Below are 20,021 nucleotides of genomic sequence, written 5' to 3'. Positions count from 1 at the left end.
AATTACATTTAAGAGTGAGTTTGACTAAGAGCAGTTAACTTATAGTAAAAATATTTGCTTATATGAGTAACTATATATATATATTTATTTTTATATAGCACCTTTCATAGTGGACCAGCATCACAAAGCACTTTACGAGGTAAGCTGTGAACTGTGCATTATATGCAGAGTCACTTACAATAGGACATTGATTTAACATCTCATCCGCAGGATGGAGCACAAGGAGTCTAAGTGACTTGATCAGGGTTACACAATGAGTCAGTCAGTGGCAGAGGTAGGATTTGAATCGATGACCTAAACGTGAATATGGATATCTAAGAGTAAAATCAAGAACAAGATACAGTGACTAGTTATAATTAAGAGCAATAGTAGAATATGGCAAGGTATGGAGCAGTTCAGTGCAAGTACAAGCTGATGCAAGTACTGGTACGATTGGGTGCCATATAGTCCAGTACAGCCGAGAGTTGTGAGGTTTACAGATGCTGTCTGAACAGGTGTGTCTTGAGGAGGTGCCGGAAGGTTGTCAGCAACCCCCGCAACTAACTCGGGAGAGACGAAGGCGAGCACTCGCGTTCTCCGAAACGTGTGCCGTCAGCCGTCCGCTTTTTTTTGCACTGCAAGCCCGCCATGAAGCCATTACAGAACTACAGCGTCGGAGGACCACGCAGTTCTGAATTGCACACAGGCAGGCCAGCAGGCGCCCGGCCAGCCACAGGGATCGCTGGTGCATGGTGAGCCAAGGATTCCCCAGCCGACCTAACCCTCCCTGCCCAGGCAGTGCTTGGCCAATTGTGCGCTGCCTCCTGGGAGCTCCTGGCCACGGTCAGTTGTGGCATAGCCTGGATTCGAACTGGCGATCTCCAAGCTATAGGGCGCATCGGGCGGAGTGCCTTTACTGGATGCACCACTCAGGAGCTCCCCTTCCATTTCTTTTCAGCAGAGTGCAGTAGTAGTAAAACAAAATTCAATTATATTTGAAGGATACAGGGCTGTGAAGTATGTTTGGTCCCTGTGGCTGTTACGATTTTTAAACGTGAGTCCTTTAATCTTATTTTTTTATATCCCATTGAGTGTTGCCATAGTGACAGGGTGCTGGTATTCTGAAGGCAGTGGGAATTGAACAGCAATGAGAGAGCAGATATCATATAGCCCCCTAGGTTGTTGAGAGAAATAATAAATCAGACTGCAATAAAGTCAAGGGGGGGTCATTGCTCAGAAACAATATAAAAGATTTCCACCAACAACATGGCTGGTAACCCATTCCATACCCTCACCGCTCTGCGTAAAGAAAAAGCATCTCCTGCCTTCTGTCTCCACGTAATTTGGAACTGTGTCCTCTGGTCCTGGTTTCTGTATTAGCTTGAATATTAAAGTATATCTGTACTTGCAGTGCACAAACAGATCTGCTTTCAGTCTTAGCCCATTCGTTTCTATTCATGTCCATATACACAGAGGTCTGCAGTCCTTTAATAAATAATGTATCCAACCTAGCCAACATCCTGGCACCTCTTGGTCAAGTGACTTTTTTGCCAAAATTACATTGTGCATCAGTGACTGAACCGGGTTCCAAACCAAATCTCTTCAGTCCTTTGTTCCAACCCGAAGATTATATTGCATTACTAAATGCATTTGAAAGGGTTGTTGTGTACTGTATACAATCTACAGGGTTCCCTGGAGTCTAATTGTGCAGCTAATCAGCTGAAGTTTGAGCATTTAGTGGTAAGCAAACAGTCTCTATCGGACCCCTTAGGGCAACCACTTATTACTGCATATCATGAGCATGCAGCCACATGGACTAATAAGAGCTAATGTGCTAATAATGAGAGCAGTGTACCCGGGGCTAAGCAGGAGTTCACTTAACCTAACACAACTTCTGAAAAACAGTATGACTTGGACAATATAACAGTGTTTATAGTGATATAAACACTAGACTACTGTAGATCATTAACCCCTTTCAACACTGCAGACCGCTCTTGAAGTTTCATTTGACCTTGAATCATTATTGCTCTAGCACTTGATCATCTTTAATGGTACAGTCTATATAAAGCGAACCCAAGACTCTGTTCACAAATAGCAGAAAGAGGGTACAAGTGGAAGCTGAGTAAAACTTTAGAACAACCATTTTTAAGAACACAAAAATATAAGTAATAGTTTAATTGAAAAAGTCAAAAATTAAAAAAGCATAAACATGAGGCCCACTCTGTGGCAGGGTGAAGGATGGTAAAAGGAGTGAAATCTGGCCTCCTGACAGATGGAGGCGCTAGAGGGAGTAACTTGCACGACCTCACCAAGATGGAGCGTGCCTTAAGCATACAGTCACTGTTGTGGCAGCCATCTTGGAAAGGTCGAACACACAGGTGTTCCGGGTTACTATGAAATGCTTTGCAGTCAGCCAGTGACATACTTCAATCTCATTGACACTGCCGAGGTGAGAATTCCATGCAAACAGAACTTTTTTAACCGAAGCTTTGATCAACTGCGCGGCTAAGCTTTGTTGACTGCTTTGAACCTTCTTGATACACTTGTTTGACCACTAGATGGCCTTGGTAAGTAAGTGAAATCAGATCATGTGTTTGACCACAAATTCTTAGCACTGTATTTGAGAAAAAAAGACATACATCACTCTCTCTGGAAAACCACTCATGAAACTTGGTAGTAATATTATTTAGCATAAATTATTGAGAGGATGACATTGTGAGGAAATACAGAGGAGTCTCTGTGTTGGTACATCCGTCCATCTCTGTGTCACACTTAATTTTACATGTACCAAGAACACAAGAAGTTACTCCACACAAATCAGTCATTTTAATATACTTTATCATTATACTAACTCCTCATTTGCTTACTTATTGACATCTAGGTCTTATCCAATATTCCATAACAAATTCATTACCATCGATTGTTCTATATTATATGCAGTATATATATATATATATATATATATATATATATATATATATATATATATATATACACACACATACACAGGAAGCAAGCTCTAGAAAGAAAGAACAGGTATTGCCGTAAAAAAAAGTGTATAAGTCGCACCTGTGTATAAGTTGCTCCCCCCTTTTTAGCACCCCCTAAAAATACCTAGAAAATAGACTTATACAAAGGTTTTTACAGTAATTAAAAGAGTGGAGTAGATACCCCTTCGTTTCTGCTCTTGCTATTTCCTTATATGTCTCCAGGCACAGTTCCACGGGTTAAAAAACAACAGGATCATCATGTGATAGATGTCACATGGTAACTCTTTTGAAAGTGTATCACAGTAAAAGCCCAGCAAAGCTTTATCAATAGTGTGAATCACAGAGAGGTAAAGCATACTAAAACTATTGCTGTGTAATTTTTCCATAGTAAATGTTTATAAAGCAAACCCTGAATTGGTTGATCTAACAGCCATTTAGCCGTAAACCTAGCAATGCAGATTTCTATCATTTGTATTATACAGTTTTTAATTTTGCTTCGAGTGAACATGTGATTATTGTAACAGCTCTCATAAAACTTTACAGTACTAAAATTGTGTTGGCATAGTGAAAGCATGGTAAGGTATAGGTAAGCATTGTAAATCCCAGCGATGCATGGAAAAGCATATTAAAAACATGGCAAACCATGTTAAATGCAAAGTATAAACAAGGGGTAAGCATGGCAAAACTGCAAAATTACAGTACAAATTTATCATTGCACATTTTTATAAAGAGACTACAAATATACCCATCTAAATTGTGATGTCATTTACTACAAAGTCAATGATGTAACTATCTACTATTCCTTTCTAATTAAACCTTCAGGCATCATGGTATTGAGTCTATTTATCCTTCTATATTCCTTTATTCTTATAAAACTTCTTAGGTCATTCATTTTATGTTTTTTTATTATTTTGTAAAGTGTTGGACTATTGGTTCATTACTTTTTTGTTTCTTATGTTTGATAGGTGAATTCTGTATTATTTTATATAATGCTGTACCTGTCTCTCCTACATATTTAATGTTGTTTTATTTAAATACACAGCAATATTAAGTTAGACCTTCAATGGACAAGAAAAGAAATAGAATTTCTAGATACCACAGTAAAACTTTAAGAAGGTTCAATTGAGACTGACCTCTTCTGTATTTACACATGTCCATGTGTAAATACACACTAGAAGGGCAATCCCAAAGGGCCTAGGAATAAGAATACAAAGAATATGCTCTAAAGAAAGTGATTATGTAAAACAAAGAAATGTATTAAAAACAAATCTTAAAAAAAGAGGATACAAAGAAAGAATTCTACAAATACTTGCACTAGTACATGTAAAGTGTGTAAATACATGGACAAAAGTAAAAAATATAATTAAACATAAGAACAGCACATATCCACTAAAAACTAATACCAACTGTAAAAATAGCAAAGTTGTTGATGGAATAGCCTGTGAAAAATGTGATGAAACTGGAACAACTTTATATAAAAGAATTCAGAACCACCTTTCATTAATTAGAAATAAAAAAAAATGAATGAACCAATAGTACAGCACTTCACCAGTCAAGGACATGACATGAATGATGTAAAGTTTGTAGTATTAGAACAGCTCAAATTAGACAATGCGACATATAGAAGAATAAAAGAAAGTAAATGGATAAATAGGCTGAACACGATTATGCCAGCGAGACTCAACAGAAAAGAATGACCTAATTAACTCCAATAAATATATAACATTTAAATAAATAAATAAACAAAATTCATTCAAAAGTTGTGCATGCTGATACGCTGGGAAGGCCAAATCAAGGTTGACTGAAAGTTCTCAATGGTACATCTGCACCCTCATTATGCAGTTTACTACCCTTCTCAATGGTTTATCATTGGTGTCTGTGTTTTACCAGGCCTTCACAAAATGGTTGACTGTGTTTCACTCAATTGCGGGTCTTTGTATTGGTCACTAATCGTCACACATAGAATAAGGAGTGCTGTTCATAATGCAAAACCATTTTCTTTGTTTTGAAAAATGACATGGAAGACTGAACGTTTCTGAAGTTGTAATCCCAGTTCTGAATAGGGAAAGTAGTTGAATCCTCTCCAACTCTTTTCCACACCTGTCTAAAACAAACATTCGAGGGAATTTGATTTTGTTTTCTATTCAAACTCTGCAGGAGATCTTTAGTTGCCTCAAATGGTATTGCCAACAATACGTTTATTCAGACAAATGTAATAGAGGATTATACAGTGCACTGAAGTACAGTACTGTACTTTAACAGGTATGAAGTATCATAGTTATCTTAACTTGTGTTCTTCTTGGTTAGATTCACTTTGTATATCGTTTTTTTACCATAGCTCCTGGTACATCTACTGAGAGCAGAGAGTTGCAGTAAGATTCCTGTGAACCTCACAGCTTAATGTGGACCAGCAGCTACCAGTTTTTTTAGAATCTTTTACTGGGTTTCAAATGAGCATTTACACGGCCTACAGGTAATCCATCTGCTTGTGACCTCTTTCGAAACACAGACCATTAGAGTGCAGGGAGTAAGAATGACTTTTACCTGAAGCTCTGAGGATGCAATGATGTGCCCTCAAAGACGATGCTTATCTATGCTTGATGGGACCAAAGAACACTTATACAGGCGCGATCTGACGTAAATGGAATTAACATTTTTTTAAAACTTTTAAAAATTATCTGACAGTTTCAAAGTGCTTGAAAGTTCAAGTAAACAATTTTCAATAGAAAGCTTTTGTTAAAAAAAAAGTCCTCTCAATTTACCGTTGTGTCAGAGGCTGAAAGGCAGACCTTTTTAGCACAGCAGCAAAATACCAACACTATAAGGAAAACCATCTCTGAGCTTGCTATCCTCAGGTCATACTTGGCAGAGATCAGTGAACTGCGACCGGTAGAAACGATCCCTCACAAAACAACAAAGATAGTGATAAAGAAAAGAACGATAACGACGCAGTCTCTGTTGCAGCGCCATCCAAAGGCTATTCACACAAAACTCTTAAGTTAAGCCTCCAGAGCATTTTTGGTTATAACTGCATTTTTAACAACTCAAAAGTCAGCATGACATTTTATGTATCTGATGTTAGCCAAAAGAAAAAGCCAAGATAATGTTTGTGATTTTTAGTAAAGAAAAGATTTGTTTAATTTTATCTGTGTTTCTTTTTTCTTTTTGTGCTGGTATTATACAAAATAAAATACAAGCTACTGTACAGACAGTAAAAAGCAACCTTGAAGTTTCTCAAGAGGACTCGGCCATGATGTCACAGAACTCCTTGGTGGCTTTTTACTATCTGATTATGTACAGTAGCTTGTACTTTATTCTCTCTCTCTCTCTCTCTCTCTCTCTCTCTCTCTCTCTCTCTCTCTCTCTCTCTCACACACACACACACACACTCAAAGAAGAAATACACACATATATATATATATATATATGTACCATGTTGAACTATAAATTGCTCAATTGTGCATTACTGTGAGCTCATTAAAGATTATGTTGTTAATCGAAAATGTGTATGCAGAAATAAATATATTCTTCAACATTAAGGACTGTTTTGTTAATTGACCATATGCAGGAATAAATCAACTTCAATGTAGACAGTTACCAGTACAATTTAGGATTTACCAAATTCACCTGCTGAGCACTTTACATACAACTCCCTTTCTTAAATGTTGTTGCAATTTGCACCTAATGTATTACAGATTTAGAAACTAGGTACAAATGTTACTTGAACTGACTAGCCATTAGCAACATATCAATTAACCATTAAAACGCTTCTTAATGCGTTAGTGTCTAAAACAACTATAACACTTCACCCGAAAGTGTGTCCAACGTGTCCTGTTCTTTCCTTATGGAGCAAACCAGTATAAACACTGTCAAGTACGACTTTTGAATTACTGCACTCGCTGTAGGCTACCGTTCTTCAAGTGAATCAGCAAGACTGCTGAGAGAAACAGAAAGAAAAACAATTCTTATGAACTTCACTCAGACGCTGTCCTACTTCCAAATAAACGAGAAATTGGAACTAGAAACGGAATTTAAACCTGACACAACAAAACTTAAAGCATTACAGTATTGAACTCCTTAAAAACATCAATGGCAGGCTAGGTGTTTTGAGGGACTGACGTGCCAAATTGTTATTTTAATGAAGGAAAACAAAAATCTCGTTTCAGTAACGAATAAAAAATTACGAAAACTACAGAAACGTTACTAGTAACTGACATCCACACAACTACCACAGTACCCCTAGTAACTTTGTGATATGTGAAAGTCGGATAGAGTGCGTTTTCCGGTACAATCTGTGCCAGCAGAGGCCGAATTGATGCGAGTTGCGCATGCGTTCCAGTGGCTGGTTTCTTCTGTTTACAGCAGCGGGTCTACGCTGTGTGAGTTTGTGAATGTAATCAACAAAACAGTTTCTGGAATAAAAAGATTAATAAAAAAACTGGAAACAGGTAAGACACCGCAACCTTGCTTACGATTTTAACAAAAACAGCCTCAGTGCCCAATAGGTTTGTCACTGCTGACATCAAATACGAGTTAACATAAAGCGAGAAACAGATATAAACAACATAGCGGCCTGCTTGTTTTTCGTAGGCCCTGTTGTGTACTTTTTTTTTTTTTTTTTTTTGGTTAGATTCACAGCACTCGCAGTTAAAATTGCATTCATTACAGGTGCCATTTAATTTGAATTTGTATTTTTTTTTTAAGTTATCGGAATTGGGCCTGGTTGCTGACCACGGTATTTTCCTGCAGGGGTTTGATATTTTATGTGCTGTAGCTTGTTAATTTTCGACAGCTGGTGATTCCAGATATTGTCCTTATATATAGTGTGCGCAGGGTTCTTTAATTTTCTCGGAATTGTGTGTTATTATATTATGCAAGACATTGATGGTAAATGCACGAATTCTATTTGGCTTGCAGTACTTAATGTATGTCAAAACAAAACACAGTATACTACAACAGAACTGAAAACGTGTTTTATAGATATGCTGTTGTAATATGCATATTTAGTTATTGTGCACAACAATGTATTTTGTGATAAATCCCATATCGTAAAGGGTATCAGTAAGGATGCAGTACAAGTTTTTAAATTTGCATGCTAACAACGTTGTCAGAAATACAGTGTTAACAGTTTTACATTTTTGGAAAACTGTGTTCTTTTTATTGTCATATCCTTTTCCAATTGTGTGTTAATGTTATTTAAAATGCTACAACTACCGTAACACTTTGCTTTCGGTATGTCGAAAAAAAGAAATGCATGCATTTTCTGAATGCATAATGACATCATCGTGTAGGTAAATCCCATAGATTCGGAAGAAGTTTTGCAAAATTGTTGTCTAAAACTTGAGCGTCTGAAAGTCTGTTTTTTTCTACACAGATGTATCTCATTGGCTAATAATGACGTAAGGCTCGCAATTTGACAGGTCATTTTAATACTCACTCTGTTTGCTGAAGACGCGAACTAAACTAATGTTATCAATGTATATCGCATGCATTCAATTGGGAAGCTAAATATAACAATATTGCCCCAAAAAGGATTTGCTTTCTCTGGAAGAAAGCCGATTGCCAGGGGTATTGAAATTATTTGTACCTGGTCAACCCACACTTTCTTTGCCCTTTGGTCTTTTGATTGACCAGGAGCATAACAGTTGTACAGGCCAGTAGGAAATAAGGTGGTTTTCGTTTGCTTTGCTTACAGACATGTGCAGCTAAAATCAACAAACCAATCCCTTTCCAGTACATATGCTGTACATATTGGGCAGTGGTTTTTCCGCTTTAACAGGACAAAAACAGCTTTGTTTGAAGGAGCACAATGGTACTAGTCTCCATTTTAGTAAAATTGTTTAGTCAACAATACTGTACAGTGGATTGCAATATATGTGTTAATATGTTGAAAGCATTGGCTAAAGATTTAATTTCACAGGGAGCATTTTAATGTGTAATTGCAATTATATTATTTGTCTGTAGTTTCACCAGGCGTCAGCGTGTTCCTCCATGTACTGAATTAGAGATCTACTTTTTTTTAGAAAAAAACGTTTTAATCAATTAAGTGCACTTTTCAGTCTCTCATCTGCTTTTATAAAGTTAAATTGCATTAAATAATACTTACAGGTTTAATCACATTCACAATGAGCATGCACAGCGACTGCAGTTGCTGTTTGTTGTTGTTAGGAGGGTAAGGTAAGCACACATTCATTTGCATGAGGGAAATGAGCAGTCCTCGCCATCAGTAGCTCTCGATTATAACGTGCCTTGGATAGAACACTCCTACAGCATGTCTCCCAATTCCCTATAGTAATTCATGCAATATTTCTACAGTAAATACAGCACCGGTGTTGTTCAAACTGTAAACACCTTCTCAGTCTGACTTCTGTTTCTGTCTCTCCCTTTTGATACAGTATCTAAACTGAAGAAAAGCTGCGCTGGCACTTTATAACACAGTCATCTTATTCAGCATTCATTTTTTTAGCTATATTAGGCTTATTACATGGTTATCTTTCCTAATGTATTTACTTTTTTGCTGCGAAAGGAGCTGCGGCTTTCACCGGGAGACGAGATGCCGTACCTGGGGCGATCCCATTCCCTCTTCCCCTAGCCCGACCCGCTCGCCTTCTCGCACTTGGTTTGCTTGTCTGTCTCTTCCTGACCGCCGTTTAGCCAGGCTATTTATAGTTTAAAAGCTGCTAATTAAAATGATCCATGAGTGGGAATGTTACCTTTTTTTGGTAACAAAATATAGCGTTGATTACATCGTGCTTCATACATGGTTAATTCACAGAAAGTTACATTTTTGCTTCACTATATGTGCATTATAGAGAGGGAGTTATTTTATTTTGTATTATAGTTAGATGTGTGTTGTGTCCCACGGCGCCCACGACCCCTCCCCTGTTTATAACTCTCATCGGTTATAACGCTCATATTGTGTCCCCTCCCCCCAAGACCCGCATTATAGTGAGGAAGCACTGTATGAGGAATCACTGATGTTAGTTATGCTCAAAAAGTAACTTAAGATTTTGATGAAAAGAGGGCAAATTATTGTGTACAATGTCACATGAAAAACAGGAACAGGAAAAAGTGGTTATGTGGCTGTGAATAAGTAATGTGAACATTTGAGGTGAAAGCTTTATAAAAAAAAAAATTAAATGTATTGCCCGCTGCATGCCTGTTTACCCATATAAAAATATCTGCCTACTGAGTGCATTCTACTACTTCTCTCTTATCAGTCTGTCAGATCTGCTGTTTTTCCCATTCTGACTGAACATGTCTTTTTCATTTACAAGGATGCTATTTGCAGTGAATCATTCATGTGATGGACAGCCCATTTACACAATTTAGGATACATATTGCAGGTGCTTACAATTGTTTGGCTAGCCCCTGTGCACAGTCTCATCTTTCACATAATACAGTACATTTGAAGTAGTCTACAAGTGCAATTAAGCATACTGGAATCCAGAATATGTTACTTAGGCTACATATAGTGTTCTGCATTTTCGGTTTTTATCTTTTAAAAGTTTATTTTACATATATTAAAATAGGGATAAAATCGGTATAAAATAGTTTTTAATTGAAACATCGGTAAAAATCGGGGGGAAAAATCTCAGAACAAAAACACTTTACATGTGGAATAAGATGAGTTGCAATTCTGGTTTCTGATTAATAATGTCCCTGGCATGTATGATGAAGCAGAATCTGTGCAAGTCGAAGCCACATTTTCCCAAGTTAGCTGGTACTTTGTGAACGTTTGGGCAATTGTTGTGCTGACGGAAACAGTATCTACAGAAGACATGACATCAGCACAAAACAAGCCAGGTTTATTCACCTTGAAATCATAAAAAAAAAAGAAAATTGACAACTAAAGCATCATCATTTTCTGTCAAATATTTATGAGTAAGACTGTCTGTGTTAGGCAGTGTTTTATTACTAACTACTACAGTACTGTCACACAAAGTCACCAATACATACCTCTCTGCAGTAAACATTGGCTGTCCAGCAAAGCACAGCACTCTGACAAACTCATTAACACAGTCATTAACACAGTATGTTCTTTTATTGTCAGCGTGAACATGTACCTCAATGCAGTTGTATTTGCAGCGCTGTGCATCCTCTGCCTCATCTGACCCACTTTTGCTATTTTTGCTTTTTGCATACTTTGAAACATTTGTTTTCTTTTGATGTGTAGAGCTGCTTATTACAATGTCAGAGTCAAAATAAAACAGCATTTTAATCAACATATTGTCTATTTCCTAGAAAATAGTACCAGGAAAGTATTGAATAATAAACAGAAATCGGGTATAAATCAGTAAAAACCGACGTCCTGTAATCTTTCTGTAAAATTCGGAATAAACCGGAAATGCGGAGCACTATTTATATGGTATCTATATGCAAAGCACAATGGTTATATGGCAGGGAGAAAAAAAGATAGTAATACTTTTTTGTAGTTTACAGTGATCTATTGTTTTAATGGGTGCTATAACATACAGTCGCAACATGCCTCTTTCTCATTCTGGACTGTCTACATCACTTGAGCTCTCAATGTAGGCTAAGCAATGAGATGCATACCCATCACAGATTTTAATATGAAAAATATGTGAAGAATTTGAGCATCACAGAATATGACATTTTGTGTTCAAGTTTTATTAGATTTTTTTAAAGCTTAAAATATACACAACAAAATATTAAAAGATTGCACTGGCTAGGTTTTGCTTTGAGATTTTCTGAAAAAACATTTTTATTGTAACACATTTCAATGACATATGTTTCCACTAGAAGTCTTTCTCAGTGTCTTCATTCTAGTCTAAACTTTTGTGAAAATGTATTTTTGTTTGTTTTTCTGTGTTTTATAAAAGTGAATTACAAAATTTGTAAATAACAGATGCATCTGTAACAAAGGGTTCCTAAATTATTTATATTACATTAAAGTGATTAATTTTGCTTCCTGTAAAAAATGGTAATTGTTACACTGATACAGTAATTAATCATACATTTTAAATACCTATAGAAATAATGTATATTGATGTTGATTTGGTGATATTAACTGTACTCTTAATTGAAATTGAGAGGGGAAAAAACTACTGGCATAAGACGGCATTACCTTTAAAGAAATACAGTACATTGATTTACTGTTTTAGCCGTCCTAAATTACTTCCAGTTATAAGTGTTTTCAAAATTGTAAAAAAAAAAATAGTCAATGCTCAACTTTTCTAAGGCTATTTAATAAAGAACTTGCTTGACATCTGTATCCGCATTTGAATTGCCTCCTCCCAATACTGGAAGCAGCTAAATGAATAATGTACGGACGCCATCCTTCAGTCAACCAATTAGACATGCAGCGAGTAATAGGCAGCATGTGCTTCAATGATACATAACTATCTCATTAAAGTTTTGTCTTTTAACAAAATTGTCCACCATTATTAACACTAGAACAACTGGGTTGAAGGGTTTAACCCCATTATAGTAGGCTATATATTAAACTTCTGACAGTTTCCTCTGAAAATGTGTACTTTTATATTTCAAATACCCGATTTCAAAAAGTGTTTTGAGTGTTCTCATAGTATTAATGTTGTTAATTGTATTTTACTGCTCATCATACAAAATATCCAGTCTAGACCAAAACATGTGTCATGATATATACATTCTGGCCTTGGTTGGTATGGAGTCTAGTTTTGCTACAGTATCTATTTTAAAACTGAAACTAAATGCTCATGTTTTACCTCACGGTCTTGAGAAAGTAGTAGAGTAGACTCTCGTTAATTCATGTTTCCATAATCTGTGCGGTTTAATACAGTACATTATCAAAATGTATTAGTGCAGAAATCATGTGATCTATGCGGAAGCGGGTATTCGCATGCTTTATTAGTGCGGAAATCAGCCTCTCCGTTACATGCTTTGTTAATAAGCATGCGCCAAGACAGGAACTGCCGAATCACTCACTCATTCAATTGACTGTGCCTTTAAAGGGCGTAGTCTAGAGGCACACTCACCCACTCTTGATAGGACTGCGTGCCACAGTGCTTTTGCTGCCAGTCTCTGACGGGTATTTCCCAGATAACGGAAACGCTTTATTATGAATAAATTGATTTGTTTAGGAATGCATGACAGGTACAGTACTTAGAGGATCAAAGAAATGCAATGTGGACCTTTGTTTTTAATCTCAGTACTGGCTGGGTGAGCTGTCTCTGACTCTTACGCCTTCTGCACATAAGTTATGGATTAGTTATTTGTTGTCCTGCAATGAATGTGGCCTGTGTAGATTAATAGAAAACCTGTGTGTGTGTTTGTGTGTAAGCCACTGACAACAAATCTCTTCAGCGTCTGTGTCTAACCTTCAGCTTTTTCTTCTAGCTACTGTACAGTAATATTTCCAAACTGGATAAAGCATTTGCCTATTTGTAATTCTCTTGTTATATTTCAGGTCTGTTTGACCTGAGGTTCCCGCTTACAGTACGCATTTAATATCTATATATCTGTCTATGTATGTGTCTGTCATGACATGTACTATGGTGTTATGACCATATACAGAACACACCAAATTATTTCTGCCATGTTTAGTATTTCCTGACTTGGACTGATTGTGTACTGTAGGCCTACACAAGCGTTATTCTTTTGGATCAATATGATGCATGTAATTAGACGATAAATTTGGAATCGCCAGTTATTTCTTATTTTCTCCCCAATTTGAAAGGTTTTCAAATTATTTTTATTTCAACCCGGCTCACTGCTGCCACCCCTGTGCTAACTAGGGAGAGATGAAGACGGACACACGCGTCCTCCGAAATGTGTGCCGTCAGCCGTCTGCTTCTTTTCCCTCGCCTCAGAACTACAGTGTCGGAGGACCACGCAGCCCTGGGTAGCTTACAGGCAGGCCCGCAGACACCTGGCCAGTCTACAGGGGTCACTGGTGCGCGGTGAGCCGAGGACACCCTGGCCGACCTGGGCCCTCCCCACCTGGGTGGCGCTCGGCTAATTGTGCGCCTCCCCCTGGGAACTCCCGTCCACGGTCGGCAGTGGAATAGCCTGGACCCGAACCAGCGACGTCCAGGCTATAGGGCGCTTCCTGCACGTACCTGAGTACCTTTTACCGGATGCGCCACTCGGGAGCCCCCACAAACACATTTCTAGACCCTATGGAAACTACATATTTAGGCCTAACTGGTTTATTGGAGACTCCTGCATTCTCAACATCTGTCAGACTCATTCAACTTATGTTTGAATTTTAAGGAATTGACTGCATTGTTGTATGCTGAATGCAATAACATTGTTCCATGGCTATTCTGATGCAATTGGACAGTAGTAGTGGAGTAGGTGGTAAAATTTGCTACATATTTAAATCCAAAAATTCTACTGTGTATTCAAAGTAAATATGAATGACTGTTGACTGTCCTTTATTTCAACATGATTCATCACGTGTTCACAGCAATAAATACATTGTCATATTTAAGAATGTGATCTTAATTCCCTCTTACTGTTTTATAATTTGATAATTCACAAGGTGTTTTCACACTTTGTTTTATCAATTTGTTGAAATTTAAACATGGCATTTCAACATAAACGTAATGTTGCTAGTTGATAATAAATATTACCACAGTTCTTCTTTTTTATTTTTTATTAAAGCCATTATTTTCAGTCAGACTTGTTGCTGTAATAGTAAGTAAAGCCCCTGAAGACACTTGCATGCCATAATTTTTATAAACATCACTTGGCTCAGTGCTGGCATTAAAATAAGAATTGTATTACAACAGTTCAGAATTACATTACAAATGTCCAGCACTGTTGTGAGATCATCATATTTAGTCTTCCACTAGCACAGTCATTCAGTCTACAAATGAAGGTGTTTTGAAAATACCTATTTGGCTTATTGCTGGTATTACAATAACAATAAAAAAAATATGAAACACTAATAAAAAAGAGACATCTTGACTGACTTGTTGCTCTACACAGGTTCACTGATGTGTATCCCCCCCATTGTAATTTAAATAGCGCCCCTTCCAATGTAAACACATAATTAAACCTCCCAATTGTTTCTTTGCTAATTCTGACTTCTTGTTTGCTAAATTTAACAAGAGGCGTGTCTCAAGACATAATGTCTTTATGAAACAAACGGTGTGTAGTGTAGTAACTACATCCTTTACACAGTAAAGCAGTCAATTTCCTTTAAGGAATGTAGAAAAATAGCTTTGAGCTTGTTTCTTCATCGTCAGATATTATTTAATTTAAGAAACAGTCATTGTTTAACATTGCTAATGATATTAAATGCAGGTAGAGTGGTAAGAAATAAACTAAACAAGAATACACAATTAGTTTAGCTTACTTCAGGAAAGCCCTACCTTGAGCGCAGTACCTTAGCTCTTAGTTTTTCAGCATAGAAGAATGCAGTGCTTTGCATTTGTTGCAGTCTTTTTTGCTGTATTTTTCTCTGCTTGTTTAAGACTGGCAGTATGATCTTAATGGTATTACTCGTACATGATCAATCGAATGACAGCAACATTTTCATGATAGTATCCTACCATCTTCATATTGATAGTCAGAAAATGTTTTAGCTCCTGTCTTTTGCTGAAACATTGCATTTTTATTTTCTTTGTTGGTGCAGCCGCCATGTTGAGTTTAAGAAGAGACACGCCAATGAAGTCACATGTTGAATTAACTCAACTTGGCTGGGTGTAGTGCAAAAAAAAATAAAATAAAAATCATAAAACTGGAGTTGCGAGTTGAAAAAGACAACCTTGCCTAATTCCGTTCCCAATGCCTAATTCAGCGCCCTAAAAAATCAGTAGCCCTACATACTATAGTATAGTGTTTTTAATATTCCATATTTTTTAATCGTCAGATAACATAATGAAGTAATTTCTTCTAAATGGCTGTTATATGAGCATATGCAGGAAATATGTGAAATCTAATGCTTTGTAAAAGATAAAAAATGTTGCCAACCCAGACATTCTAATTTCAGAAACCAAGGAATAGTAAACATCTTTGAATTACTGTAAACATGTAAGTGTTTAATTGTGAATGCGTGCCTAAAGGGATTTTATTCCAAAAGCAGGTTTCAAAGTAACTTAGTATTGATACATGTGGCCTTATTAAAGTTCATTATCATTTGGAGTGATCTTTTTTAACAATAATACCTTTTAGAAGGGGTTACCTCTCCTGTCAATGGCAAACATAACTGTTAACAGTTAAATGTATAATACTATAATTGAGAAGATATTCAATGTACAAATGTATTGTGTACTGCATGTGGGCAATAACCAATACTGTAAATAAACTGTGATGTACTGTAGTGTGTGTGTATATACAGGAAACAGATTCATTCCAGTAACATTTTCCTGATATGTATTGCCATCACTTTGTAGGGCTCACATTTCCCTACAGTAGATATTGTAAAAGACGCTCATGTTGTTAATAAAGTATTTTTATTTTTTAGTGGTATTTTGTTTAAAAGATTTTAGTGAGGAAAATGCATTGATCACTCCTTCCAGATCTTTCAATGCTACAGTCATGCATCCTGCTTCTGCTTCAAAGGGTTGCATTGAAACTCAGTCAACACTGAAAACATTATGGGTGGATTGCGCTGATCGAGATTCAGCCTGGATCAGACTCGATCTCGGATTTAATCTTGTATTGATATTTTTTTCCGTTGCGTAGATCGAGATTCAAATTCATGCATTGTAGAGTTTTAACATTACTTCCCTTGATTTAAATTCAACACTTCTCACAATATATCCGATCATCTTGTTAGCCTTTTTTATAGCTTCCCCACATTGTCTAGATGAAGACATTTCTGAGTTAACATAAACTCCTAGGTCTTTTTCATAGTTCCCTTCTTCAATTTCACTATCTCCCATATGATATTTATAATGCACATTTTTATTGCCCGCATGCAATACTTTACACTTTTCTCTATTAAATTTCATTTGCCATGTGTCTGCCCAATTCTGAATGCTGTCTAGATCATTTTGAATGACCTTTGCTGCTTCAACAGTGTTTGCCACTCCTCCTATTTTTGTGTCGTCTGCAAATTTAACATTTGCTTACTATATCAGAATCTAAATCATTAATGTAGATTAGGAATAGCAGAGGACCTAATACTGATCCCTGTGGTACACCACTGGTTACCTCACTCCATTTTGAGGTTTCTCCTCTAATCAGTACTTTCTGTTTTCTACCTGTTAACCACTCCCTAATCCATGTGCATGCATTTCCTTGAATCCCTACTGCGTTCAGTTTGAGATATCATGTTGTTCGTGATTTGTAGCAATCCTTTTATTGAATAGTGACGAAGGTTTTATACAAAGATTCAGAATGAGAAAAGAAAGCGTAACGGAGCTGGTTAATATATTAAAACCACAAATAGTAGATACAGAGACAAAAAAAGACTCACTTCCTCCATTAATCTGCTAGGCTACCTGAGATTTCATGCCACTGGGTCGTTTCAGAAAATAATCGGCTGCAGTACCTGTTTCGTGTCGATGAGTCATCTAGTAATTCAGAGGATCACTGAAGTTACGTGGGCAATATATTCATTTTCCAACAGGAGAACAAGTTACGAGCCATCGTATACAGCAGCTGCTAACGCATTTTTTCACCAATTAAATAAATAACCGATAAGTATTTCACCGATACACATGAATTTGAGCTATATATGTAGTAGTGAATTATTGGGGAGGTAGATACTGTTTTTTATTTTTATTTATTTTATATAAACTCAACATGTTCACCAGTATGTATTAGATTTAGAAAAAAAAAAAACAGATACCGTGTAAGATAAGAGTTACAAGTGTACGATATTTATTATTCTGTAAGTTTATGTACAGTTACTACTGCTTATGCCTCTCCCTTTTCAAAGCAGCTATCTGGTATGCAGCTTCAGCTTTTTCTTTCAATGTGTAGATGTGCATTTTCAATGTGTGCTCTTCACGAGCCATCTCCAGAAGGGCGGGGCCAGGGTCAGCTGATTCACATCTCCGCTGACAGCGGAATCGGGCTGGGGCAGTATCAATCGGTCAACTACCTCAGAAAATGTTTTGTAAATGAATACATGTTCGTTTTTTTCTCTATATAATAATATCTTTATAGTTCTCAAAAATGTGTGCATCTTTCATATTGGAAAATGCAAAATGTAGTAAATAATGAAGGCATGTATTAGGTAAGATCTGCTGGAATTGTTTTGTTAACTCTATGTACTTTAAGGTTAGGATATTGGATGTGATGTGAAGTAATCCTATATGTAAGGAACAATACACAGTGCTTCCTGAGCAGAATCAAAACTCATCATCATTTCGCAATTTGCTGTATTTATGTACACAGACAGTCTACATATCAACATAAGAAAAATGCCCCTAGTCTGCAAATGTATGTAATTTAAGTAACGTTACCTATATAACCTGTGTGAGAGTTGTGTGCAACTATTCAGCAACAAGCATGGGAAAGTAGAGTGATGTTTGACTTCACAAGGGGGCATGATGATAGGTGCCTTGACAGTGGGCTTGTATCTCAGTTCAGTGGCTTCATTGGCAAACCCTTTAAATCAGTCTCGGAAAGCAGACCTTGCAAGCACTGCTGACGTGTACAACTTGTTGTGACAAACAGACAGAAACCTGGACACCTGTTTCATTCCACTCTGCGTAGTGGGCTATTAATGCCATTCGCTGTCAGTGTAGTCATTTTATCTAGAAAATCATTCAGCAGTCATTTTAAATATTTGAACTAACCCACAGCAAAATGATGATTTGTCAAAAAAAAAAAAAATCTAATAAACTTTCTTAGAAGTGATATTTGTAAGCTTTTAAAAGAAAAAAGAAAAAAAAAAACACAAGGTTGACAATCCAGTATTCTAACCTTAACATTGGTAGCTATTTCATATAGCCAGTATACAAATGTTTTTATGATTTCTTTTTCTAGGTGCTTTTAATAACTAAACCTCATTCATGAGCTGCGATTGGTTTAGCAGCCATGGATGACAAGGCCTCAGTTGGGAAAATTAGCATTTCTTCAGACTCGGTTTCCACACTAAACAGTGAGGATTTTGTCTTGGTTTGCCACCAAGAGGACGAAACACCGTCTTCAAATAATGGTAGTGATGATGAAAAAACAGGACTGAAGGTAAGAGCATTCAAAGTGTAGAGTAGAGATTTTGGTCTGGTTTTGCTTCTGATGTAAACTGGACCTCATTACACCATGGATGAACTGAATACACCAGTACAAGTAGGTGCAAGCATTGGGATTGTTACAAGTATTATTCTTTTTGTTACGGTTTACCAACATAGTGACAGTTCAGTTGCTCAGTGCAGAGTCAAAGGAACCATATAATATATTAAGTTAAATGAGGTACTACTGTAATAGGTACTTGCTTTTACTGAAGAAATGTAAAAACGTTTTCATGAAATCGCCGACATTTTGCACATGGAAACTCTTTAATTTTGCTGTCACTGTGCTGTACAGTAAGTCAAGTAAATGTCTTGTACAGTACGTAACTGCAGAAATGCCATACTTGGATCTACAGAACTTGTTTTATAACTTATTTCTCAATCTGCAAAAGATTGCAATTGCAAAACACGGAAATCAGCTGACCTTTGGACACCCTCTGTTTTGTTACGTTTGCTATTTTACGACAATACAGATCACCTGGTATAATTGTATTTGTAATGCTAATAGCAGAAGAAACTGGTATGCATTGGCAGAGTGTCACAATTGAATTAAAGGTACCTTACTGTAGATATCATATGACAGTTCTGCATATCTTGTACAACTGAAAAGTCGACCCTGATCCTCCTGCTTGTTTAGTTTCCTGGTTCATTCCAGGTCCAGACCTGGGTGTGCTACTGTACTGTATTGTACACGCTGAGCAATGTTGCTTTACACACGCACTGTTGCTATGTCACTCATGCTTCAATGTCTCTGAACCAGCAGACTGGCCGGATTTATGAAGGTCATTTTTCCAAAGTGCATACGTGCTTATGTTTGGTGAAAAATAAAATAAAACCAGATTATCAATAATCTAGTCCAATTGTTCAACGGGATCTTTGAAAACAGATGATGTGTTCCAGAACTAGAGACAAGAAA

The 20,021-nt window shown here is 36.8% G+C and overlaps 1 protein-coding gene across 2 annotated transcripts in view; it reads left to right on the top strand.

Annotated features, from left to right (window-relative positions):
• The first annotated feature begins 7,199 nt into the window (after positions 1–7,199).
• The window catches only part of LOC117974003 (rab GTPase-activating protein 1-like), a 130,764-nt gene continuing 117,942 nt past the window's right edge, over positions 7,200–20,021 (top strand). Inside the window, exons 1-2 of one of the 2 annotated variants that reach the window (XM_059005657.1) lie at positions 7,200–7,417; positions 18,861–19,061. In XM_059005657.1, coding sequence (XP_058861640.1) covers positions 18,912–19,061 — 150 coding nt within the window. In that variant the 5' untranslated portion in view covers positions 7,200–7,417; positions 18,861–18,911. The remainder of the gene's footprint in view (positions 7,418–18,860; positions 19,062–20,021) is intronic. The other variant, XM_059005658.1, reaches the window with a different exon arrangement.

Source organism: Acipenser ruthenus, chromosome 31 (assembly GCF_902713425.1).
Source record: "Acipenser ruthenus chromosome 31, fAciRut3.2 maternal haplotype, whole genome shotgun sequence".
NCBI classification, from domain to species: domain Eukaryota; kingdom Metazoa; phylum Chordata; class Actinopteri; order Acipenseriformes; family Acipenseridae; genus Acipenser; species Acipenser ruthenus.
Note: the sequence above shows the minus strand (reverse complement) of the source record. Positions and strands in the feature narration are given on the sequence as shown.